General features: G+C 40.9%; 1 protein-coding gene across 14 annotated transcripts in view; it reads left to right on the top strand.

Moving 5' to 3' along the window:
- Positions 1-25,434, top strand: part of CACNA1C (calcium voltage-gated channel subunit alpha1 C) — a 498,259-nt gene that overhangs the window by 348,742 nt on the left and 124,083 nt on the right. For all 14 annotated transcript variants that reach the window (XM_074826113.1, XM_074826100.1, XM_074826102.1 and 11 more), the window contains exon 10: positions 22,891-22,981. In XM_074826113.1, the coding sequence (XP_074682214.1) occupies positions 22,891-22,981 (91 nt within the window). The remainder of the gene's footprint in view (positions 1-22,890; positions 22,982-25,434) is intronic.

Raw genomic sequence — 25,434 nt, 5'->3', positions numbered from 1 at the left:
TACAGTATGGGAGAGGGGCCAGATCAACCCTGTTGTACATTAAGTGGGCCATCTGTAACTCCATTGAAATCAGTGGAATTGTGTTTGCTTTTGCCAGACTGGAATTAAGCTCTCAGACATTTCTTGTAAGGGAATTATCTCTTATTCTTCTGTTCTGGAATTGAGAAGATGTTTGTGCAGAGTGAGAATTCACCAACTATCTCTTCTTATTAGAAATCCTGAAGAAGAAGGGACTTGAAGAAAGCAGCGATTTCCTACATTTCACTACCTTCATTGAATCTTCTCCTTCTACCATCTCTTTTACCAATACAGGCTGCGTAACACTTCGGAAACACCTAGTAGTTATCATTGCAGGTCATGCACTTGGGAAATGTCAGAGTTGGAACCTTTAGACAGTTACACAGTTAATGGACACTGGCGCTACTCTTAGTGTTCATTACAAAAATATGCATTTTCCTAGTTTGATTCTGGAAGAGAAGACATGAAATATTTCCCTAGAGTTCACCTTTCCTACCAAACAAGCAAAATCCATGGGGTGATCCAGTCAGAAATATTTATTCTAGTAATAGGAAGATTGGACATGGGAAAGTTGTGCCTACAGAGTAAAGCAAGTCTTCTCATGATCTTTTGGGGAGTAAGCGCTACTCCCTGTTGCTGCCAGAACATTTAAGTTCTTTTAGAAAAAAATGTGGGGTCATTAATATCAGGCTGTACCAATGATACTTAGGTATCCAAACTTGAAGGAGTCACTGGGGTGACTTGCTCAGACTTTCCCCAAATCAGGTTATTTTGATTTTTATGCTGGTGTCTTCATAGGGCATAAATTCAACCTCAGTAATCACTCAGAAATTAATTTATTCATGGCCAAAATCTGATGCTCTGTGGCATATAATACGTGGAAGGTGATGTCTGGTGATCCAAATTAATTTATTTGTAGACAGAATTCCCTATTTAAAAAACAAACAAACAAACCACAAAACAAACAAACGAAACCAAAAACAAACCAAAACACTACCACAGTAGATTCTGGTTGGTATACTTACATGACATCCGAGTGGGGAGGCCAAGCACTGGGTTTCAGACAACTCCACTGAAGTCACCAGGAGAATTTCCCTTGACTTCAGTGAGAATTGGGTCATGTTTATCACATTTTCTCTTAGAGACATGCCTGCTAAAGAAAAGTGTAGCCATAGTGGTAAGGTAGCGTGATGAGAACTTGCCTTGGTTACTAGCAGATCTGAAGTTTTTCCTTTTTAATTAACACAAAAATAATGCTGCTTTGGTAAAAGAGTTGTGGAATATGTCAGCTGTAGATTCATTGCATGTGCTGTGGGGTGGTGTCAATCCACAGTTGAATTAACATCACCACCTATAAAAGGAGCTTGTTAAGAACTGAAAGATTATCTATCTTCAGCTTGCTTTCAGTTCTTCCTGTTTAGTTTAATAAAATGAGTTTTGTAAGACATGGTTTATAAAGTTAGTCCTCTTACATCTGACAAGTCTAGAGTTTCTCACGGTTGTCTGTTAATGACAGAATTACATACTCTTAACAAAATAATTTGCTACCTATTTCTTTTCCAAATTACAAATGACTAATTACTAAGTGTCCTCAATGCCACTGGTTCCAAGTGTCGGGTCTAAGGGCAGTGGCTGCTGACTAGTTCCTAGTACACAGCAGAGCATTCTCTGTGACATTGTGGCTTTGGGTCTCATTATCAGTTTTTCTTACATGACAGACCAGGCTTGGGAACAAATGTCTGCAGTGCCTAGTTCTAAACAGTAGCATTACACCTCTGTTGAGAGGAATTTCTCAGGATGTGAAGAAAGGCTCTGGACTGCTTTTGGCCGTCTACTAGGGACAGAGGTCACGCTAGCAAAAGGCTCTGCACAAGAGAACAGCAGAGATCAAGCAAACGGGTCACTCCATGAAGCTTATTTGCCTATTCTTCTGGCTTATGTGCCCCACCTAGAGCAGGCTGTTGATAGTAGTATTCTTCTTAGCACCTGCTGCCTGCATCTATGAATGCCAACTTAATCCTCTTCTAGTTGTGGTGTACTATCCAGTGCTGTACCTTGGTCTTCCCGCCACTGGCTTTTTGACTCTGCAAGTAAAGGGTCTCTGTGCTGCCATCCTCTGGTGAGGAAGCAAATAGCCTCTGGGTACAGACGGCAGAGAGCAACACTCCTTCCGCCCACCTCGAAGTCAATAAAAATACCTGGATGTAGGCCCCCACCCAGCAGAGTTGTGAAGCTTACACTCTGGCCTTTTGTAGTTCATAAATCGCCTTCATTTTTCTTTTCCAATAGGCTGTTGTATTTACTTTTGTACAATTGCAGGTACTGTATTGTTTAAGCTCAGTTGTATTTTTTGATGTTTCTGAATGTCAATCTTTATTCCCATGACACGTGAGAATGTATTTTGAAAGCAAAATAGCTTGCAGATGTCCACTACTAAGATGTCATACTTCACTGGCTGACATGCTTATCTGTCACCTATGTCACATGGGAAGAAACTCCTGGTATACTTACTGTACCTATGTATGTGATTCCACATCTTTCTCATCCTACTGCCTATGAACATACCTTCTGCAGAACCATCTCAACCCACTCAGGTGCTGGAGACTAGTTTATTAACCGGCTCTGACAAGGTCGATTTGCTCTCCTGAAGCTGAGTCACATTGCACATGTACTCCTCTTGGGGCTTGATAGATCTGCTAGAAAATGGGTTGTATGAATACTGTGTAACAAAACCAAACTGAGAAGTAGAGACCCTTTCCTTAATGGCTTCAGCTGAAGATAATACCACAGAAAAGGTACCATGAGTACGTGACAAGGTGTTTTGCTTGGGTGTTTGGGGTTTTTTTTGGTTTGTTATCTATTGTGTTGAATGTTTTGCTATTCATGCCAACAGTCAATCACCAGTAGGGTTAAACTGAGGGAGAAGGATGGTATTAATTCTCTTCCACAAACCATCTACAAAATAAGCTCCAGGTATAAGGGACAGGTGGCACAGTTGTAAATGTTCTCAGGAATCCCTTTGGTTTGAGTGCCCTGAAACATTTGAATCCCACCTACTAGCAGTGCTGAGCTTGCATTACTGATGCTCCAATATCTTCCTTGTTTTGTGTTTAGTCTTGCTGAAAGACCTCAGCTACCTCAGATGCGGCTTCAGTGTACTTTTCTGTCAAGTGCTCTTCAAAGCTCACTGCCTTCTGTCTCTAGTACAATGTCCTGAACTCCACAGAATAGTGTTACTGCCCCTTTCCAGCACACTTTTTTCAGTGATTAATTAATTAATAATGTTGACTCTTAAGGTATCAGCCCTGAGCCTTTCAGATAACAATTCACTGAAGCGCACGGGGCAGTTCAGACCTCCTTAAGCTGTTGTTTTAGCTCAATAAACTTCAGGGGTTGCCTTTGCATCAGTTATATTGTACTGATGCTCAGAAGATGTGGGCTCCTGCCTGAACTGTGACAGTAACTCCCACCATTACTTTAAAGAAGTCACATCAGTTTTTGCCTTCTAAGGTTTCCCCTTAGAGGTTGTTTGGAGGTTTAGGGTTTTTTTGTAACTATCAGAAGAGTTCAGAAGTTTAATGAAAATATACTTATTAAACTAGAGTCTCAGCTAAGGTAAACTCTGAGATTCAGCAGTTTACACCATCTGGGCGCTGACCCAGGTAGTCTACCTAAACTGAATCATCCCAAACACAGAGAACATATGTTTTCAGTCTCTTCTCTGTCCTTGGCTGCAGAAGCAGGTTTTGCTGTCTTCTTACTCTGTAGAGGGCTACCTGCCTGTCAGCATGGGAACCACCTCCTGTAAAACAAGAACATAAGGTGGAAGGGAAGAGAAATTCACTTGCATCCCTATTTGGTTTGACTGCCAGTGCTAGTCCTTAGGGCATCATCAGTCTTATTTTGAATATGCCACTGCTTTCCTGAAGCTGTCAAGCCTTGCCCTACGTCTCAGTGGGTATTTACAGCCCTTAAAAAAATGGTCAACTAATCCAAGGACCACAACAGCAAGGACCTTAGTGGAGGAAAGGGTAAGAAAGGAAGATAAATGCAGCTAGAGTCGTACAATCTGTGCAGCCTTTAGCTGACGCTCTCCATAGCAGAGGTCTTGGCATTCTTCTGAGGCAGTTTATTACCAGTCGTCTCTCACATGCATTGAGGGGCAGTCACAGAGCAGGCTGAATTCATTCTCTGTGTTTTGGGAAGTACATGTTTAAGGCGGTTTTTCCTTGTTGTTTGCAAACATGATTTTGCCATTATGGCAGATGTGAGGTGAGAAATGTAAAAAGGCTTCTGGGGGCTGTTTGTGTTGATGGTTTTCTTCTGTGCTCTTTCCTTGATGGGCCTTCCACACAGGAAGAAAACATTAATTTGACAGAGGAGAGAAACACATGTCATGGCACAAAATAGCTACTGAATTTCAAAATTACATGATAGCAAAGAGAACTGTCCCTTCTGTTACCACAGTAACTGGGAATTTGCCCCTTTTTTTTTTTTTTTTTTTTTCCCTGATAGTGGTCTGGAATGCATCTGTATTGCTGTGGGCAGAAGCAGGAAACCTCAATTCAACCCAGATTCTCCTCCTATTGAAATTAATTGGCAAAACTCCCATTGACTGCACTGGGGTCAGAAAAAAGCTGTGAATGGGCAGGGAGAAGTAATTTGATGTTTCTGACTGCTCAGATTTTACTCTCCCTCTGTTTCCTTCTATTTCAGTTCTATTTGGTGCTGCCATCTGCAGTGTGAGTATGACCACATTAATGTCAACAAAGTCCCTAAGAGTAACAGAGCCCACTACTTGGCCTGGGATCTGATAACAAAGGCATTCTGTGATTCAGGACAGCTCATTCCTCTAGTTAAGTCATATCCAAGGTAGTACTGTAAATTCAAGAGCTGATTTGCAAGTAGCTTACCTTACAAAAATTTAGTCTAATCATACTCCAGGGCTCGGTTGTAATAGGACTAATGGCTGTAGATAATCAAGTTTTCATGTAACACAGCAGAAAAAACAGTATAAATCAATCTGTTGCTTATCAAAAGCATGTAACAATACTTCAGATGGTACGTTAAATAATGAAAGGTATGGGAAGGGGGTTGACTGTACGTGCAGATTTATGCCTCAGTTAAAGTGGGAATAGAAAATGCCCAGTTGAAGACAAAAAGTACAGAAATACAGGCAGGTTCTAAAATATGTAAAAAACTAAGCTGTTTAAAGAGAAGTAGTCTTGAATCTTCACTTTCAGAGCAGTTATTGTAGAGCCTTAGTGACCTTTGGAAATGTTTGTAACATCTGAGTTTGCTGCCTCTAAGGAATCAACTGCAACCTAACTTTTTAGTGGACCACAGATTTTGTCTCACTCCTACAACCAGTTACTTGTGAACAGCACCAGTCATAACTAGGCCGTAGAGTGCATTTAATCACAGGCTTATGAGAGTCTTCCCTAGGTGAAAGTAATTTTGAGACAGGGAGGAAGTTTTCAGCTGCAAAAGTAAAATTTTTAGAAGAAATTGGGACCTCTTAGACCATTGGAACCTTTGGAAAATCTGTCTTTCATGGAAATGCTTTGTGCTTGTGAACATCGGGCCAGAAATAAGGACAGATGGTAGTTCAAACAGGAGAACAGAAGAATTTGAGAACTCTAGAAATAGAAGCCTCAGTAATTTCAACCCAAAGAGGGTTTTAGTCCCAAGAGCTCCAATAGTAGTTTGACTCTATTACTTAACAGGGATAAAAGCATGACCACCTTTCTCTAAAAGTTCAGGTTTTTTAGGATTTATCTATCCAGTTCCTGTTGACTCGACTTTCTTTTGCAAAGCCAACTTACACGCCACAAGGAGACTCCATTGATTTCAGTGAGGCTATGTACCAAATACTGTTGACTTTAATGAAAGCTGTCACTAAATCCTGTGCAACCCTTTGGGTAAGTTGGTGGTTTGAAGCTGTTGGCTAGAGAGAGTTTTGTATACAGATCTAATCAGGATACCAGGATAAAAGAACACCAACTTGTTCAATTTTTACATTTAGTAATTTCATATGTCAACTTGCTCTGTGGCCTCCAAATCATGTGCTTAGTGTACTGACAAGGAAGGAGCTTATAACTTTCAGCCTGAAAAAATAGCATTGTGCTGTGGGATAATGTCTAAGGTAGAAAGTACATAACAGGATTTTCAAAGACTTGGTTACAGGCTAAAATTTCAGGGTGGCCTTAAAAAATTCTTTGTCCATTTTCTATGATGAAATTTAATGGGGAAGTGCACAGCTAGGGAATTAACATGGCAGATGCAGAGGGTAAAATGAGAAAGGGTATATTTACAAGATGTGTATTTTAAATTCAGTCTTGACCATCACTGCCTTAAAACTCATGTCTTCTTACTCTACGAGCAAAAAGATGGTGTACTGAGTTAATTTTTGTCTCCTGTTTAACAGAACACACTTGAAACACACCAAAACTTGTCTGTTGACAGCGAGTCAGTTCACCCTGATTTATTCTAGTTTCGTCTGCAGAATTTGTCCCGATGTACTTCACATACATATAGAAGGACATGGGCAACTACCCCTTGACAGGCATGTACGGCTTGATATTTTAGAGCATTTTTGCCTATTGTCAAAAAGCAATTAAAAAAACCCACAGGATGCTCGCATGGGATTTGAGATCATCTAAGCAAAAGCTGTAAGAGGCACAGACTGGAAAATGAAACCTTTATGAGTTTAGTTCCTCCAATACCAGTTGGTGATTTGAGAATGTTATCATACAACCTGGTTGCATTTTGCTTTCCATGTGTAAATACAAGGAAACAAAAGCCAGTGTTGTAAAATGATTTATTATCTGTCAAAACCTTATCTAAAGAGGAAGAAAGCACAATGCCATCTACTTTTATTATTGCCCACTGATGTGGAAAATAATAATTTGGTAACTAAAAAAGATTAGCTGCAGTGCCAACAATTGTAGGCATTTCACAAGGGCACCTGATAGGTGTTTCACAAGGAGTTTAGTAGCTGTGGTAGATTTATTCTCTTTCACCTGGAAACAGAGGGACAAAAGAAGTGCTTTTTGGTGTTCACTGCACCACCAGTTTCTTCTAGGGGAAGAAAATTCCATATGCTCAGCTAGAGAGTTTCCAAAACACGGTTTGCTTGGACAGGAGTGACAACTCCCAGCTGTGTGCTCTGCCCAATGCATGCTCTGTAGAAAGTCCTAGTGGCATTTTTCTACCTTGCTATCTTTTGAAGTAGCTCATACACTGCTCTTAATATAAATACTACAGTTTGAGGACACTTACTAAAAGGCCTTTGTAAATGATAAGACAGCTTTATTTTTGTTGTGTGGTTGTTCTCTTCTTCACAGAGAAGCTCAGGTTGCAAAATGCTGCATGGGTTTCTGCTACAGATGTCAAGCTTGTGCCTATAATTAGCATGGTGCCTAGAAAAAGCTTCTGGGACATTAGTTCTCACATTGGGCTGAATCACTCCTGCAGTCCTTAGGCAGAAATCCTACTGAAGTTGCTGGGGATTTTGTCTGGGTAAGGAATTGGGCCCCAATCTGTTTCATCTGAGGTCAGTAGCAAAACATGCAAGTGTCAGCAATTGAAAATGTTGCCCTGTGTGAGGTCTTGATGTGCCAGAGGCTTCTCTGTGCTCGCACATGACTTCAGTATTGTGTAACTGTCACCCACCAAAGAAAGCATGAGATATTCAGGATCTGAAATCACTTACGGGACTGAGCGGTCCAGATAGTACTGTTTGCCCAGTGCATAATTCCACTGGCTAAAATGCAGTTGTATCTGGCATGAATGTGACCTGCTGTCATTACAAGCATTTTGCTTCCATAACTGTACTTTAAGGAAATGTGGGATTGGACCCAGATGAACTTTTATATCCTAAAAAGAAAAACAGCATATATCAGAAAAGAACGAGAAAGTATTTGTGAGGTTTCATAGTGACCCTGTAAGGTAGCTGTGGTAGCAGGATACTAGGGCAATGATACCCAGCCCTGTAGGTGAGACAAAGTAAAGCTGCCATTTCAGTGTCATTTTCATTGTGTGACTTTCTGTGTAGTTGAAGTAACAAAAGAAAGATCATTTAGAGTGATTCTACTTCCACTTTTGTCCCATGTTCCATCAAAGTCAACAAAACTCTGATGCCAACATTTGACTTTTTCCTATCAGAATAAAACCAAAACTGAGAGTAGACTTCCCTCCTGACTCTGTTCACATGTTGCTTTCTTTTTTTATTGTGAGTGAAAAAGCAAGGAAGCAGTAGGGTTTTATCCTTGATTGTTTTGTCTTTCTTTCCATTTCCAAGAAGAGAAAAGAGGAAATACTTAGAGAGGAAAAAATTAGCTTTCTCACCAAAGTGAAATTAAAAACTTTGGGGTTTAAGTTATGCTTAGAAATGCTTCATATACAACATTGATTCTTTAAGATATATATGCAGATTAATATTTGGAGAGATGAGAAATGTTGTTCAGGGCTCTTTTGTTTAGTTTAAAAAAAAAAAAAGCACAGGAAGACTAAACGATGTTCTCAAGGTCACCTCCCTCTCAGTGCCAGAGTCTCTCACACCATTCTCTGCCCTCTAAACCAGAATTTTGACCTTGAATTGTATCATATTAAGCCATTTACAGGTTTGATCTGGGTGGTTCTGAACTATTTTCCTTCTCTGGGAATTCACCATAAGCATCTCAGTCACTTTAATAGAAACAATTTTCTTGTTTGCCTGAATGTATGGATGGTTCACTCTGTTTATTGACAGGTTTGGTTTTTATTAGTAATATAATTTAACAACCCAGCTTTTACCAAAAAGCAGCATTTTAGGTTCATTGTTCTGTGGATCTCACAACTTCCCAGTTTATTTCTGGCTGAAAGGAAACTTTGATCATAAAACAAAAAGCAAGTATCCATTTGAAAACCTTCTTCCCCTTCCTTCTCTGCTGATAGTTACTGCTGAGGGTAGGTAAATCCCATCTAACCACATGAGATGTAGCAGTTTAGCTCAAGCCTGCATTTTATGTCAAAGTACAGTATGGAGAAAACAATTTGTTTCCTTTGTTTGAATGGAGAGCAAAAGAAGAAGAAGCTGCTGGTATTCAGGAAGCCTCAAGACAAAGCTGTGGCCAATGTTACAATCTATAATTTTGCAGTAATTTGTTCCAACATAGCCTGAAGGCCTTGATTTTGTTTGGTGAAGTGGGAAAAGCATTTCTGGAAAGTGGAGCAGAGTAACTCTTCAGTTTGGGGAAGGTGAGCCAAATTCAGGCATGTGTCTGACTCCAGCAGCCAGCTTCTTGAGTGAGTGCTGGTGAAAAGTGACAGCTCTGAGATACTTAACTGACCCTGAAAGGGTCACTGCAATGAGCACCTACCAAATCTGTGTGCCGCTGCTGCAACTTTTGTGTGGAAGAAGGGAGGGCAGTGTGGAGAGCAAACTCCAAACCTGTGCTAATTTCTGCCTGCAGGCTCAAGTTTTCTTCTTACTCCCTTGCAGGCATCAAAAGCTGCATAAATTAGATAAGTTCCCAGGCTGCTGTAGTTCATTTCTAGGAAAAAACTCTTCCTATGTGATCTTCTGTGACTGAGAAAGTTTTTGGTGATCTACACGTGCTCTTGCTCTCTTCCATCTGAGGATCTGCCTCGTGTTGTTCAACGTACGTTTTTTTCCAGCTTCTCCCTTCCCTGACTCTTGTAACTTGGAGCGCAAACAACAATACACTGAGAACTGCTAGAGCAGTGATGTGTGACCAGCTACAGCATATAGAGGCTGACATTAATGTTGATGGGGCATTAAGTTTATCTACTATAAAAGCTATTTCCCTAACAAAGACTGTCTGGTGAGATAACACCTCTGTTTTGCCTTCTGGAAGAGAGACTTATGTTGATATAGGAATCCTCTTATAGTACTAATATGTTACAGAGAAATATCTTTGAAGGTAAGGCTTTAGAGGGAATCCATTGTTTATATAGCTGGGGAAGACACCTTTGTGCAAACAAATTAATCTCCATCTGCCCTGTTGGGAAGTACTTCTTGAAGCTGTCAAGATTTATCCACTGACACCGTGATTCCACTTCTCAAGAAAGGGCATTAGAGGAAACAGTCTGTGAGAAAACTGCTGTTGCCATACCTTTTGACAGATTGAATGTGCTTTATTTCCCATGGTTAGGGAGGCATAGAAGGCATTCACTACCAGGGTCTCTACAGAAAATTTTAGGAAGAAATGCCCCAAACCCCCAAGCTGAGTATTTATACAGCAAGGCCATACCTTTTTTTTAAGTAGATGGCTGAAGAGTGCTCTTAAACCTTTATGAGGGCACTTACAAAGTGGTTTTTAAAACTGTGGAGTATTCAGCAGTTCCTGCTGAAGGCAGTGAGAATGACCCATGATCAGTGTCTGAAAATGGGTTATTACAGATGTAGCCTTAAGAGTCTCTTCATTGAGAAGAAAGCATTGGTGAGCAAGACTGATAGCAGCTGAAACCCCGAGGATTCTTTAATGTGGTATAAAGAACTGTCAGGAGAGAGGCTGTGGTGTTCAGTAATGGTAGCTGAGGGACATGGAGCATGTGTTTGGAGTTAGAAACAACTGTTGGGGGTGAGAATTAATTGTATTACAGTAATGCCAGCCAAGATCAAAGCCACAGTGTGTCTGGCACTTTATATACCCAAATTAAAAATATGCGTATGTACTTCCTTTCTGTAGGAAATGAAAGCTAGTATAGATGGGCTCAGCTGCCTAAACATATTTATCTAATGCCAATTTAGACACTTCATGGTACATTGTGGACTGACAGATCAAGTATAACAGCTAGGGCTTTTAGTCCTGTGGTGTGATAGTTGGAAGGGTATTATCGCAGGTGGGATGTCAAAAAATGCCATCCAGTGCCTCAGAAGAGGCAACTGAGTGTGGTTAGTCCAAAGACATGTACGAAAAGTTTAGTACCACTAGAATCTTCAATACAAATCTTGTAAGCTGAATATCTTAAAAGTGTTCTTGGTAGATAGAAGAATGTGATAGGATCAACTGTAACAGCAATTATTCTGATATGAGCATTTTTCCCCCTAGGTCTAAGTGTGTATTCATCATGACCTATCTACCTATATCTTTTTCCTCCCTTATGTATTTTATATTATAACTTGAAGATTCATGTGCAGGAAAATAAATAATGAGGCCCAGACATTGTATTCCTTGACCCAGACCAAGAGCTCTGTGTGGGAAGGGCTTAAACTGGAAAGCCTCTAAGAGACCAGGGCAGGCTGAGGGAGGCAGGAGGTGCATTATCAGAGCTTTCCTGGTGAAACTGTCATATCCTCCACTTTCCCTGCCCCTGACTGCAAGGTAGCTGAAGTAGTCCTTCGCTTTCTTAAATCAATTCACAGCAAACACACAAGAAGACAAAGATAATATTATTTTGTTTTAAATGCAGACGAGGTTAGAAAGCTGACCCTGCTGTTGTGAAGGCAGTGCAGTGGAGCAGCACAGTGAGATGTAGCTGACAGGAGGTCTGCAGCGCTGTGATGTTCCCGTGGCAGAGCTCAGAGACAAGGAGTCTGGGCGACATTAGTCAGCTGAACTGGTATATGCGTTATCAAATTGATAGCCAGTGATGGCATGGCTGAGAAGAACTGACAGTTGTGAATGGCACCCAGCCCTTTTCAGCGCTTTGGTGGGAAGCCTGGGAAGCTTGCAGCAGGGCCCCAGTACAGGCACGGCTCTGAGGGAGCAGCAGTCACACTCTCGCACTGTGCCTACTCGCTTCTGCTTATTGGGTGAGAAACTTCCCATCCACTCCAGTACAGTCTGCTAATAGGATAAAAATCTTCACTTGTATTTGCTCCTGGGAAGAAAATCAGGTCTCCCCATCCGTTATCTCATAAACAACATCAAGCCTGGAGAGGTGACAAGGGCAAGAAAATGTTTCCAACTGGGGATCTGAACAGAAAATAGCTGTGGCACTGAGTCTGTCAGCTGATTACAGCAGCTCTCCGGTTAGCAGGATTGTAGAGAAAAGTCAACAGATTTGGCCTTTCAGATCTTGAGGCCTAAATTCAAATTCATCTTTAGGGCCCATGGGTGTTTGTAGTGCTGCTCACATCCTCATTCCAATTTACAAAGTTCACAAACCACGGTGTCATGCATCTCACTTCTTGTCCATTTGAGGAAGGACTGCAGTCAGACAACTCTTAAGTGCAAACTACAGAGGTCTTGTAGTGGAACCAAGGATAGGTAACACAGGGGTCACTGGAGATCAAGAAGAGGATGTTATCAACTACATTAAAATCCATCAGCTGAAGTAGCAGAAGGGTTAAGCATCAGAACAAGGATGCAGTGGCAGAGCTGCGTGGATCCTCACAGATGTGCAGATCAAAATGTAAGTGTATTATCTAGCTGTTTGAAGAACACGAGCAGAATAACAGGGCTATGCCAGGTCACGAATGACTTGCTTTAACACAGCTGTGTGAGGGAAGCTTGCATAACACCTGCCCACACTAAGCTTAGCTCAAGCTGTTGTTATCAGTCCCTCACTCTCCTGCATGCTAGAAGTATTTGCAAACTAGGAATCTATTATTTCAAGGCCACTATAAAATGCCTGTTTCTTTGGCTCGGGGTAATTGACCTGTTCTCAGTGCCCTACTCAAGAGATGTAAATGCTTTAATTACAGGTTTGACAAGCTGACTTGAAGGGCAAAACTATTTAACTTCAATTCTTTGCTTTTCTCCTGGCTGCACAGTAACACACAGCCTGCCCAGCTAGCATGTCTCATGCTTCTGACTCATATGATATTGTGATAATAGTGTCTAGTATCAGACTAGTCATTATGTTAGCAAAAGTGTCTGAAAGAACACCACATGCAGGAGCAGCACACAAAATCACAAGCATTTTGTTTACTAGGCACAGAAGAAAGGTAGCAGACTAGGATTTCAAAACAGCATTTTATGCATATTTCAGAATAGGTGAGTTCCATTTCAGATCATGAAGCTGAATAGAATCTGTTCAGTGTGATCCATGAGTGCAACCACAGGGTTCCAGTGCTTTCACACATCCCTGGCTCCAGAGTGACCTAGATCTGATGTGTGTGTTGCTGTACCTGTCGATCAGTGAACTGAATTGCCTGATTGTTTACCATCAAGGAAGGCATCATCCAGAAGCCTTCTCACACATCCCCCACGAACACTGCTATTAGAAAATGTCTGCACTTGCTGAGAATTAATCTCTGTCAGGCACTGCCTGTGCAATGGGGCTGCTCAGATGGACAGGGCCTTGCTGCTCTCTTTTCTTGATAATATTAATACTTAAATATTTTACATAAGTCACTCCTAAATTAAGTCTTCCCAGATGCAGGAAGCATGCATGACTCTTGAAGCTTCCAGAATGGTATTTCAGATGAAGATATTCAGTGACTTGTTCTTTCTCATAGTCCCTTCACCTGTGGCCCAGCCTCTGCCCAGTTGCCTTGCCTGTCCTTTGAAATAATACAGCCTAATTTCTCCCTCACATTCCCTTTTCCTTTTTTTGTGGTGTTCTGCCGAGAAGGGCCAGCCTTCAGGAGAATAGTTTCCTTCTTCTATACCAGATACAGTCATCAGAGAGACCTATCTTCTCACTGGCACAATTCCTATCTAAGTTCCCTGGCTGCGGGGCTGTGCAAGCTCCCTCTGGGAAAGATGTCCATTGCGAGCTACCAAAGCATGATTCCCCACCCACTGCGCCATCCAAACAGTCCCTGCTGTCCTGACATATCCTCTTATGTGCTCTAGCTCACAAACTGTAGGCCACTCACTGAGTTTTCAGGCATCAGCCACCTTGAAATGGCTTGTGACAGGCAGAAATGTCATAAAACAGCCAGAGCTGCATCTCAGTCACTTTGAAGTTTAGCAATCTAGGTGGCAAGCAACACTCCCCAGGGAATTTCTGATGACCTAAGCAGATCGAGTTGGAACTAGCTTCTGCAATTTTTTTGCTTCTCCTGGACTCTGCAGGGAAGATGGATTCGCAGGATTGTGAACTGAAAGAACAAAGATGCTTTTGCTGAACTAGAGATCCTCATCAAAGTTACCGGTTCACCACCCATGTGTATATTTGTACAGGTGGGCAGATGCAGAAGTTCCCCTATGCACAGGAATTTCAGGAAATACATGACCTGCTTTAAAACCACATTTGTGCTTGAAACTTATGTGGTTTTCATTAATAACAATGTTAGGGAGAAAAGTATGAGTAGCATCATGATTATTAGAGGGACAAAAATGATCAAAGCAGGAGGGATTTTTTTCTTCTAGTTGTTGATTTTACTGTCTTGATGGCACTTTCTTTGCGGTTAGTTATTTTGTTCATGATCGATGTTTGTATCACTTCCCAATGCATTATCTACAGTGTTTGCAGCTCTCATGTCCTCATTTCTAAGACACCTGCCAGACCAGCCTACAATAATATAAGTCTTCTGGTTTTCAAGTGAGATGCTCCTGCTTGTTGTGCCCATGTATTTTGTGGGGTAGATGCAGATTTGATGGCACTGCTGCTTTGTCCTACCTTCCTCTGCTAAAAATCATAAAGAATGAGAGAGAAATCTTGCAGAACCATTCAGAATCTGCTGTTGTGATTTGTTCACCACTACAAAGTACTGTTGAAAGAGTCATAGATCCTCAGTTGTTTTGCCTGCCTCCCTTCCTTCCTCCCTTCCTTCCTCCCTTCCTTCCTCCCTTCCTTCCTTCCTATTGCTTCAGAATTCTGTGGGGAATCAGAGGGATTGCTAAAAAGTATTAGACTGACACCAGAAACTTATCGTATAAACCATGTCCTCGCGCTTTGGCACATTAGTTGTTGCTCCTAGCAAGGCAAACAATACAAGTCATTTATCAGACAAGAAAACCAGTTTAGGATGTCATAGGAGGATCCAGATTCAGGAGAGAGACATCTTTCAAGATCTGTTCCAGTAGCAGCTCTGTCACCCTGTGACCCAGCCCATCTGTCCTTCTTCAGCCACAGGGATTAAGAGAGTTACTTCCACTGCACTTGCAAGCAGATACCCTGCAGTGAATGGACTCCTATCGCAGACTTGGATGTTTGCTCAGCAGTACAGCCAGTTACCCAGGGAGACTGCTCCTCTTGCCCTTTTTGGCAGAGAGTTAGACTCCTTTCTGTAAAGTTTGCTTTTGGGTGGGTCCTACGTCCTGTGCTTACGAAATATTTGAGATACCACAGGTTATGCAAAGAATACCTATGCCCTTCAGGCAGGGAAATGCAAAGAGGATTTTAAGTTCTTCCTTTCAAACACCGAACAGAACATGTGTGAGGCTTGCAAAGGCTGTCTCTTGGCAGGGTCAGGAGTTTGACTGTGCCGGTTATGTGGTCCTCTGTGCAATGTGTATTCTGCTCACTGGCTGAAATGAACAAATATTTGTGGAACTCAGCATATTACTGTCAATAGCACTATAAAAAGAAGAGAAATGGTAGCTGTTTAAAGTAGCTGAGGAGTTTGTTATACTAAAATAAGTCCCAGGAAGATTAATTAGTAGCAAGGTAGTGTGTTCATAGGTGTGCAGTGATCTGCATGTGGTAATGACAGATCTGTTAATCACATGCCTGCACAATTGATATGTATCGCTATCTCTCCTATCCCTCTTTGTGTATGGTATAAATTTACTTAGCCCATGGCTATATGCCCTCAATATCATAGGAGATCTATGTGCATATGGTGACACTCTAGAAGGGTAGAAGGACATGTAAAAGCACATGTTTTTGTGTAAAAGATATACATTGCAATTTATGTTGTAAAATATCTAATTTACCTATGAATAAAATGTTTGACAATACAATACTCCATCTCACTATTGGCAATGTTCCTACTTTCTACTGCTCCATTTAGTAAAACAGTGGTACACTGCATCAGTCTTCTCTGATGCTGTACAATGCCCAGCCTAGTTTTACTGTAATGACAGGTTTTGTTACTACATACTAGCTGCAGCACCTTTGCTGCTGGTTCACTAGTGTAAAGATCTTTTTATTGAAAGCCTTTTTCTGTTTGACTGATGTGGATAGATATGACAATCACTTTATGGGTTTTTATTACTATCTTAGCTTCTGTGGGTGACCTTGAGTGAAAGTGTAAATCAAACTCTCAGTCCTTGCAATTATATTCATTTGCATGTAACCCAAAATTACGTTATGCAAAGTATTTCATATTTTCATATTTTCAAATTTCATATAATGTGTGTATAATATTGTCTGTATGAGCATTGGCCTCTGAACCCTTGGTAAGCATTTTCCAAGTATTTTCGCTATTTTTCTGGAGTTTTTTTGCTGTGCTAGATTCATTGATGCATTCTGTCTAACTTTGGGAGTTATGTAACCGCCAAGATCCTACATATAGTTCAAATTCCCTTTCCTCTTCTCCTGTAGAAGCTTTCCTGTTGCAGAACTCTTTTTCAAAACAGAAAACACAAGAGTTCTCCAGTCATATCTTGTGTATTTTCCTGACAAAATCAGATCTAGAGAAAACTAATCATTTACCTCTGCACAGTTTACTTTCCTTATGCTGCTTGCATTTAAGAACATACTCACTGACTGTTCCCAAGACATTGTATGCATGTAGAAGAATGAAAGCTGTATCTTATTTAAATTAATGAATACGATGAATGAGTGCAGCATTTCCAAAACAGTCCATGAGAAGAGGGAAGCCAGGTAATATTCCTGTATTAATTAAAATGAGACCTCTCCACTAAAAAAATATATTGAGTCAATTGATATTCTGACAGCTGCCCATAGACTCATTCATGAAATGATAGGCATGAGAGGCACCATGGGAAGCAGGGTTTTTACTGGAGACAAAGTCATTCACTTGATGCAGATTCTGCTAAAGGAAGCAGCCTGGGTATTGCAATTTATTCTTGTTGTGCTTGATGGAAAAAGAAATCTTAAATCCCAGCTGCAGAATTCACAGGACTTTTTTGCTCTTTAGATTTGCTTTATAGTTCTGCAGAGTCCCGCTTGGGAGACGTTAGCATCAGTAATAACTGTAGTACTTAGCACTTACTGTAATGTGTTTCATCTGCAGATCTCAGAGAGGTTTGCAAGGTGAGTGCAGAATTATAATCCCCCTTTTAGAGAAACTGAACAGACACGTAGAAAGACTTGGTCATATGGCTAAGGTGACACAGTAAGGTGAAATGGTGGTGGAGTGACATCAGGTCCTCCTGACCTCAAATACTAACATGGGCAAAAGGGGTGATTTAGACACGTATTTTGCAAAGTGGTTCAATACCAGTAGAAACTGGAGTGTTGGAGAAATTGAAGTCTAAGAGAGCATATTAAAAAACACCATCAATGTTGCTTTTCTTAATCTGAAAATTCACTATGGGTCTTTTTCTATATGAATGAACGTACTGTTGGATAGTCACACTGTTTCAAGCCAAGGGCATAAGGTAAATACTCAGCCTGTCCATACAGTTGAGGCAGATATCAATATGGCATTCAGAAAACCTGTGATAGGTGTCTATCTGCCTCTGTAGACTAACTCAAACAGCTAAATCAGACACATGAAGTCAGGCAATGTGAATAGCCTCTGACATATCCAGTTCTAAAACTAATGCCCAGATCTGCAAAGTCATGTAGTAACATGTACCATTAAAATCTGTGAAAAGTTTATGCTTTGTCTATGTGGAACTGGGTACCCTTTGCCCAGGCATGATCTTCTCTGGATCTTAAATTGTCACAGCGTTGAAGCGAGATTCAACAACAAGTTTGGCAGCATTATATAATCCACGGGGATAAATCTGAATATTAGAATTACTTCCACTGACAAGATGACAAACATGTCATAAATGCAAGATGTAATAGTGGTAATGATATTTCTGAACTGGGAGCAAATATTATTCTCCAAGCGTGTAAAGGAAAAATTATCTCAGGGCTACACAGAAGGGTATTTGCTTGTGCCAGCTTTCTGTTTCAGTGGTTGGCTGTCTTTTGGCAACCTGCCATCTAATAATTCATTGCATGTCCATGGGGCATTCTGTTGGAGGAGGGACATATGTTAGTGCAAGAGTAGAGCTGGTATCAATGCTTGATGCCAGTGACACGGAACAGAGGCTCTCAAAGGGTCTTGCACATCTGTCGGTCTAACTAGTCACAGACTGCAGATTTTTTGTCCTTATTTCTCTCTGTTGGGTCTCAGAGCTAGAATTATCATAACATGAAGCATTTTTCAGATTTATTTTTAAGCAAGCTGCTACACTGCTTTTGTTGTTGATTTAACTGCTGCAGAAATTCTATGTATGTAATGTGTAATTGGAGTTTAGGTAGTCCAGGAGAAAGTCTACATTCAGAGATAAGCCACACTGTGGCAAGATGTAAGAAGTGCAAAGGCTTCAGAAGCAACTGTAGGGAGAGTATAAAACCTACTGTTCCTTATGGTTTGCACTGTGTTGAAACCATGAGATACTTGCACATCTTTAAAAAGTTGTTTCACTTCCATTTAAAAAAATTGCTATGCTATGCTACCTAGAGAATATGTAACTAATGGGAGATTTCATCAACCAGAGTGAATTATGGATGTGATGATAAATTCAAAAAAAGAGATTCCCATATAAGCAAAGCCACCATGATTTGCCCCAGGAACAGGTACACTGGAACAGGTTGCCCAGAGAAGTTGTGGATTCACCATCATTGGAAGTGTTCAAGGTCAGGTTGGACGAGGCTTTGAACCACCTGATCTTGTAACAGATGTCCCTGCCCATGGCAGTGTGGGGTGGACTAGATGATCTTTAAAGCCCAAACCATTCTATGATTCTGTGAAATACGTAATATCTTCTATGGGACCAGTCCCTGTGTTGTTGTTAGTGGTTCACTGTGCTGGTTTGATTGGAGCTGCCCACTCTGTGTACTCATTGCCCTGTTAGCTGGACTGCTGCTCCTGGTGTAGTCGGGCAAAGGCAAACTGCCTGATGGAAATGCCTTCTTATCCCTTTAACAACCCACTGTCACTGAAGATGGACAGGTGTGGGGACAGAGTTGTTCTCTACTGTCAAGAAGTCACCCATATGGTGTTTAGTCACTTGACCTAATGCCTTAGGGTATTAGGTGGGCAGTTGAATAGTATGCACAGTGATACTGCCTTGCCCATGCTGCAGTTTGGACACTGAAGTGCCTTCAATGCAAAGTATGTGGTAGATGGAAGATTTAATGGTCTACCTGAAGACTAGGAAGAGGGGAGGTGGGCTCCCTCTACCTCTGGCAGAAACAAGCCCCTTGGGGATCTCTGATTTGGTTACAAGCAGTGGATTTTTTTGAAGCTGACAAGGAACCACTCCTGTAAGAGTGTGTAAGTCACTGAACACACATGGCACAGAACATGAGGCACCAGAATTTCCACTGCTAAGTCACTTTGTGCCCAGGTGGGAGGAAGTCTACATTTGCCTCTTTCTTGCCTTTGTCTCAGCTCCCAAAATTACAGGGAGGAAGTGGCCATTGAGATGGCATAGTCTGTATACCATGGTCCTAAACATAACACTGGTCTGGACTAGAGTACACCATTTAGAAAAAACATCTCTTCCTGATTAAAACATTCCTGTGGTGGATTTACCACCAGCATTCTTGGTACATGGTTCCAGTAATTAATAACCCGGACTGAAAAAAATGCCTGCCTTGTTTTCAGACTGGAGCCGGGGTGTGGGCACAAGGTCTGTGTCTCTGAGAACTGAGCCAGATAAGAAAGCCATCTGGGCATTATTTGGTCTACTTCCTCTCATACTCAGCCCCAGTTTATACACAGCTCTTCTGCAGCATCTTCTGTTTTCAGGATTTGTTAACTGGCCTGAATGAACCTCACAGCACCTGCACACATGATTATCCTGATATTGAAGGTGATGTGAGGTGCCAGGTGAAGTAAGTGATTGCTTTGCTGAGAGCATACCACACTGGGGAATGCAGTCCTAATCTCCTGTCTGTCCTGACCTTTAACTTCTAGGCCATCATTTCTCTAATACTTGATACCATCTTAATACTTTTTATTGTCCTTAACATTTTCAATCAGTGCGGTGTAATAAATGCCTGTGAACTAGTGCCAGCCAGCTAGCCTGGACCACAGGAGTCTCTTCAGCCTGTGTGCCACTGCAGCTGCATCCCTCACTTTGGTTATATTTGGCTTTCTGCAACAGTAAGATTAGGGAAGTGCAACGTACACTCTAAGACATCTCTGCACGTGCACCTCTGGTCTGTGTGGGCTGAGGACCTCTGTGCTTAATAGGCAGAGGATCAACATTAAGTAATGCCATGAAAAGCCAATGCTTTTGGTGAATGCCAAATTCAAACTCAACTGGAAATCATGAGACATAGTCTAGGGGTATCCTAGTTTGGGTAAGGCAGTGTACATTCGAGTGCTTGATGAAGGTTGTTAATCTCTAATCTAGAGATGGGGAAAGACAGAGAAATGTGATTAGCCCAACAACTTTCCTTTAGTAGCTCTGACAGTTTTGGAAGAGTTTCTAGATATTGGAGTAGTTTAGGAAGAAAGCCAAGGAACTTCATTCAAAGATATGCTAGTTCAGATTGTGACCCTAAGGATCAGGGGATAACCTGGGGACACGTTGTGATTGTCTTAGTCTCACCAATTTCAATAGGTCAGTCAAACAAGAAAAGTTTTGCCATTGACATCACTAGAAAAAGGATTTGATTCATAAACTTAAATTCAGCAATTTCATGTTCTCAGAAACCAGATACAAAAAAGAGCAGGAAGCAAGAAAGAGTTATTCTCTGATGATATGTTATGATATTTCATACTTCCATATACCTTTGTTTTTCATTTTGTACTTTTAATTCACATGATGAAGTTTTCAGACAGAAGTGGATGTCATGTGTAAGCTGAGTTCCTTGTTTTTTTCTTTTGCCTGTCACTGGCTGCATGTTCTCTATTGATGTCTTGTTCCTGGTACTTGACACTGACCATCTTGTCTGTGAAAGGAAGCACTCCAGCTGGCTTGCCTGATAAGAAGAAAGGAAAGTTTGCTTGGTTTAGTCACTCCACAGAAACCCATGGTAATGTTCCACTGCACTCTGTGTCCACACTGCATATATCTCTGTGTGTGTGTCTATATATCTCTATACAGAGTGTCATATAATATAAATTTGTATATCTCTGCATGTGCGTGCCTTGTCTTTTCTATTGCTTGTGCAGTGTCCTCTCCATGCACTCAAGATAATAAGCTGCTCTGCAAATCAATCACTTGCTAATGTCTTCAAAATTATTTTCCATTTGCAAATAAGCTCAAATATGTCTTGAAAGTGCTTTACCTCATCTTCAAAGATGACATATCAATGTTTTGGTTTTTTTCCTGAAGGGCTTAGTCTGAACCAAAAATTTTAATTATGAATGTTGTTTTTTCTTACAGCTTACGTGACTATTACATGTACATCAAAATATAAATTCAGTTGATTCCTTAATTTGTCTTTCCAAATAGACAAGATTATTAAAACATGGCATATGTTGTAGGCACATGAATTGTTGGGATGGGATGAAGGAAAGATAATTCATTCTGAGGATAATTCAGATAATTCGTTCTGAGGGACTTTTCTACCATAATTCTTTCAAAGAAAAAACCCAGGACCTCTTTGGAAGAACCTTCTGATATCTTTCTATCCTCTGAAAGAAGACCTGATCCTATGGCCCATTAAACATCTGCCTAATTGACATGTGGAACCTATTTATTCTATGTTCTTAGTACTGAGTAACATACTCTTAGAGGCTGTTAGAAGCCTCTCTAACAGCTGATAGTGCATGCTTTCAAGTCTCATCTGAGATACATATCTAACGGCTAATACAGGTGATGTTCTGAAGTTCTACCAGGCATCTGAGAGATCTGTTTAACTCCACCATCACTCAGTTTTAAGTATCATTTTTTCATTTGTTTTGTGCATTTGAAAAAGGGGGAGGAAGGAAGAGGACACATATTGGATCCTATCCATTGCCCTAAGTTATGTTGAATGATTATACATTAAGGAGTTACAAGAGCTCATATAGGAGCTAGTAGCAACTGGTGGAATGGAAATTGTGATTTTTTTTTTTAATGATCTGTAGAAGCAAATAAAATATTGAAGTTTGATAACAGATAGAAAATGTGACATGTCCTTGAATTCAGATAAGATAGGTTCACACTTAAGGTTGCTTTCTGATGTTTGTTCCATGATACTTCTGCAAAAGCCTAGGATATTCTGTACAGTTCTTAGTTGGTGAGTGTCAACATAAAATCTCCACCATAGTCCATATTCATTGGCTCCTTTGTTGGCAATATCTGGTCAGAGAGTCTGAATTCCTCTCTTATCCCTATAGGTCCAGTTTATAAGTGTAAGCTTGAAACACATTAATGGTTAGTATATGACAGATAAGTGATCAGTATTATTTATGTGGCTATCAGGCTAACAGAAGCTGTTTGTCTGAATACATGTCAATCTGGTACTTTTTGTTTATATTCTAACTGTCACACAAAAGATTGGGGAGGGCAGTGAGGTGGTTGGGCTGATACAAGTAAAGGGGCATTTTTTTAAAGTGTTCCATTGAATCAAACAAAAGCTTCTTGTTGTCTTTGCTGGGTTCTCTAATTTTCAGTGGTTCTCATTCATAAAATTTCCAGGAACTGACTCTGAAAGAAAGAGAGCAGCTGCTTCTTCCCTTTTCTTTAACATTTGAGTAACCTGTGTATGTTCCTGAAGTCTACCTGCCCAACCTGGCCTGTGCAGGGAGGCACTAGACTTGCTCAGCAAATTGCTTAATTCTCAGGAGCTGCAGCTGAGGGTCTTTTCATTAAGCCAGTTCCTTCACTCATGTGATTCATTAATAGATGTGACAGGTTCTAATGGCCAACCCTCTCTTTTTCTTCCCTTTGACTCTTACAGTGAGCATGCCCACCAGTGAGACCGAGTCCGTGAACACAGACAACGTCCCTGGAGCAGATATTGAAGGCGAAAACTGCGGTGCTAGGCTAGCGTGAGTACATATACACAGATGTATGTATGTAGGGATTGGACTGAGCTTGGTGAGTTAAAGCCAGGGCAAATGTCAGGCGTTTTAAGAGGAAGAAAACCCCACAGTGGGTGAAAGGAGAAGGTGCAGAAGATCTATTGATCCCGGTTCTTATCTTAATTGCAATGTAAACTCACTCTGGACATTAGTGGAGAGCCTCTGGGTTTACACAGATGTAAATAAAGCACAGGATAAGCAGATCTGGTTTTGCATAATAGCTAAAAGAACTGATGGGTAACAGTGTTCTTATTTTAAAATTCCTTTTTGGTGATAGATAATCAAATCCAGTATAAGTAGACTGAAGAGTGGAAATGACTGGTCTTTTTTAATTTCTCTAATGTTTCTTGTACACTTTACAGTGTCTTGTAATAGAAATATATGGATGATAACTCCCATCCCGCAGCCTGAATTACACCTTTCAAATGCTGAACACAACACTGTAGTGAACAAGAATAGGCAAGAGAATTCCTTTCTTCACTTTTGCATGACTTGAACAAGAATGGACTTTATGCTGGAGGGGGGGGGGGGGGGGGGAATGTGTTATCCCTCAAAATTTCCTTGAAAGGTGGGCTAAGCATATCAGTGCTATAGCTTGTAACACGCTAGAGTATTTTGAGGCTCTGTCCTGTCCTTGCACATACCTCGAGTCCTTCAGTGTTGGTCAAATGCTCGTCATAAGTACATAAGAAATGCTCTGTTTTGTCAGACCTGTGGTCCATCTGGCCCAGTGTTCAGGTCCTGACAGTAACAGGAGGGAAATGCACAAGCCATTTCCTATTTTCCAGTCCCCTTTTACTGCTCTGAAATTCATAGTTATTGTATTAGAGATGTTAGAGGGCACACTTCTGCTTTTTGCCTTTAGTGGCCATTTATGGACCTGTTGTCCATGGATTTTTCTGATCCCGCTAAGGCTGTCTGCCCTCACAATCTCCTGTGGCAACAAGTTTCAGAAGTTCACTGCCTGCTGTGTAGACAAGTACTTTCTCATATCTGTTTTAAGTTGATCTACTACTACTTTCAGTCAACATCCTCTCCTTCTAATACTGTGAGATTTGGTGATCAACAGTTCCATATTCAGCTTATCTATCACTTTCATGACTTTGTAAACCTTGATTGTATCTCCCACACACACCCTTGGCCCTCTCCTGTGCAAACTGAAGAGGAGGAGATCTTATCTCATTACAAGATGTGATATGTGGAATATGTTGTAAATTCAATCTACTTTCCTGTAAGTGTCAGCCAGCGACTTACAAACCCTAGAAGAAATTATTTGTAATAGCTTTCCTTCACTTGCCTTCTGTTGTGTACCTGCTGAGTCTTTTAGTTTAGATTATGAACTCTTTTCTGAAGGAACCAGGCCAGATCTGGTCACAGTGCTGAGGCAGTTGTAGCCCTTCCTTTAGCACCCCGCTGAGTCGCTTGTGCTCTTGTCACATTACAGGAAGCAGCAGCTGGATATGTGACCACTTCTTCCAGCTGGATCCAATTTGGAGAATCATCCCTATTCTGCAGTTATGGTTCCCAACACAATTGGTCCTCTGGTGCTACACAGTGCCAACAACAGTGGCAACTGTTACTATAAAGATGCATATATTTTTAATACTGCAGCTTACATTCTTTTAATGTCTTTAATCCTAAAGGATCCTAAATGCACTTTGTGAACTGTAAATGCAGGGATTGTTTTCACAACATTAGAGTTCACCCACCTTCAGGGTAAAATGTGACAGGTGTTTAAAAACAAAGGGACACAAGTGTATAAGGAGATGTGTGAAGGATAGCTTGTTTTGCACTGAAGCTGCAGGGGAATTTTGGCAACCAGAACATAATTATCTTACCTGGAATGCGGCCAGAAGACCTGAAGTTAAACCCAACTTTAAACGTAATCATGACTTAGAATGGAGTTTACTTAAAATAGTCCAACATTCCCACAGGAGAATGGCAGTACTGTGGTCTGGCACTGTGATCACTATACTCCTGGCATTAGGAGAAGGGATGGCTACATCCAACACATTTTAGGGAAGAAGATGTAGGAAAACAACAGGAAAACAGAGCTTCATTTCTTCTTCCCATGTTGTAAATGTTAAAACAGAGACCTAAGTTTCACCAGAGCAGAATGGGTAAGATTCAGGGAGATAAACAGTTTCCTTGCCACTTTCCACTTCATTTGAAAATGGGTGATGTATAGTAGGGGAATTGAAGTCTGTTATTGAGAAGGGTTTTTTTACCTCTCTCCCAAGGATAGCTAAGATCCTCAAGGCTTCACTCAGATTGCTTTTAATCTCTAAGAGATGGATAGGCTCCTTCATCCAGGAAAATGAATGGCTGTATCATTGTATTTGAAATTCTGGAGTGAGATACAAATTTTGCCAATGCTTCCTCTTTTGTAACGTGTTTGTTTCAAGCCTGTGGAGCTGCAA

This window comes from Strix aluco, chromosome 5 (assembly GCF_031877795.1).
Source record: "Strix aluco isolate bStrAlu1 chromosome 5, bStrAlu1.hap1, whole genome shotgun sequence".
NCBI classification, from domain to species: Eukaryota; Metazoa; Chordata; class Aves; order Strigiformes; family Strigidae; genus Strix; species Strix aluco.
This window is presented reverse-complemented; position numbering and strand designations above follow the sequence as displayed.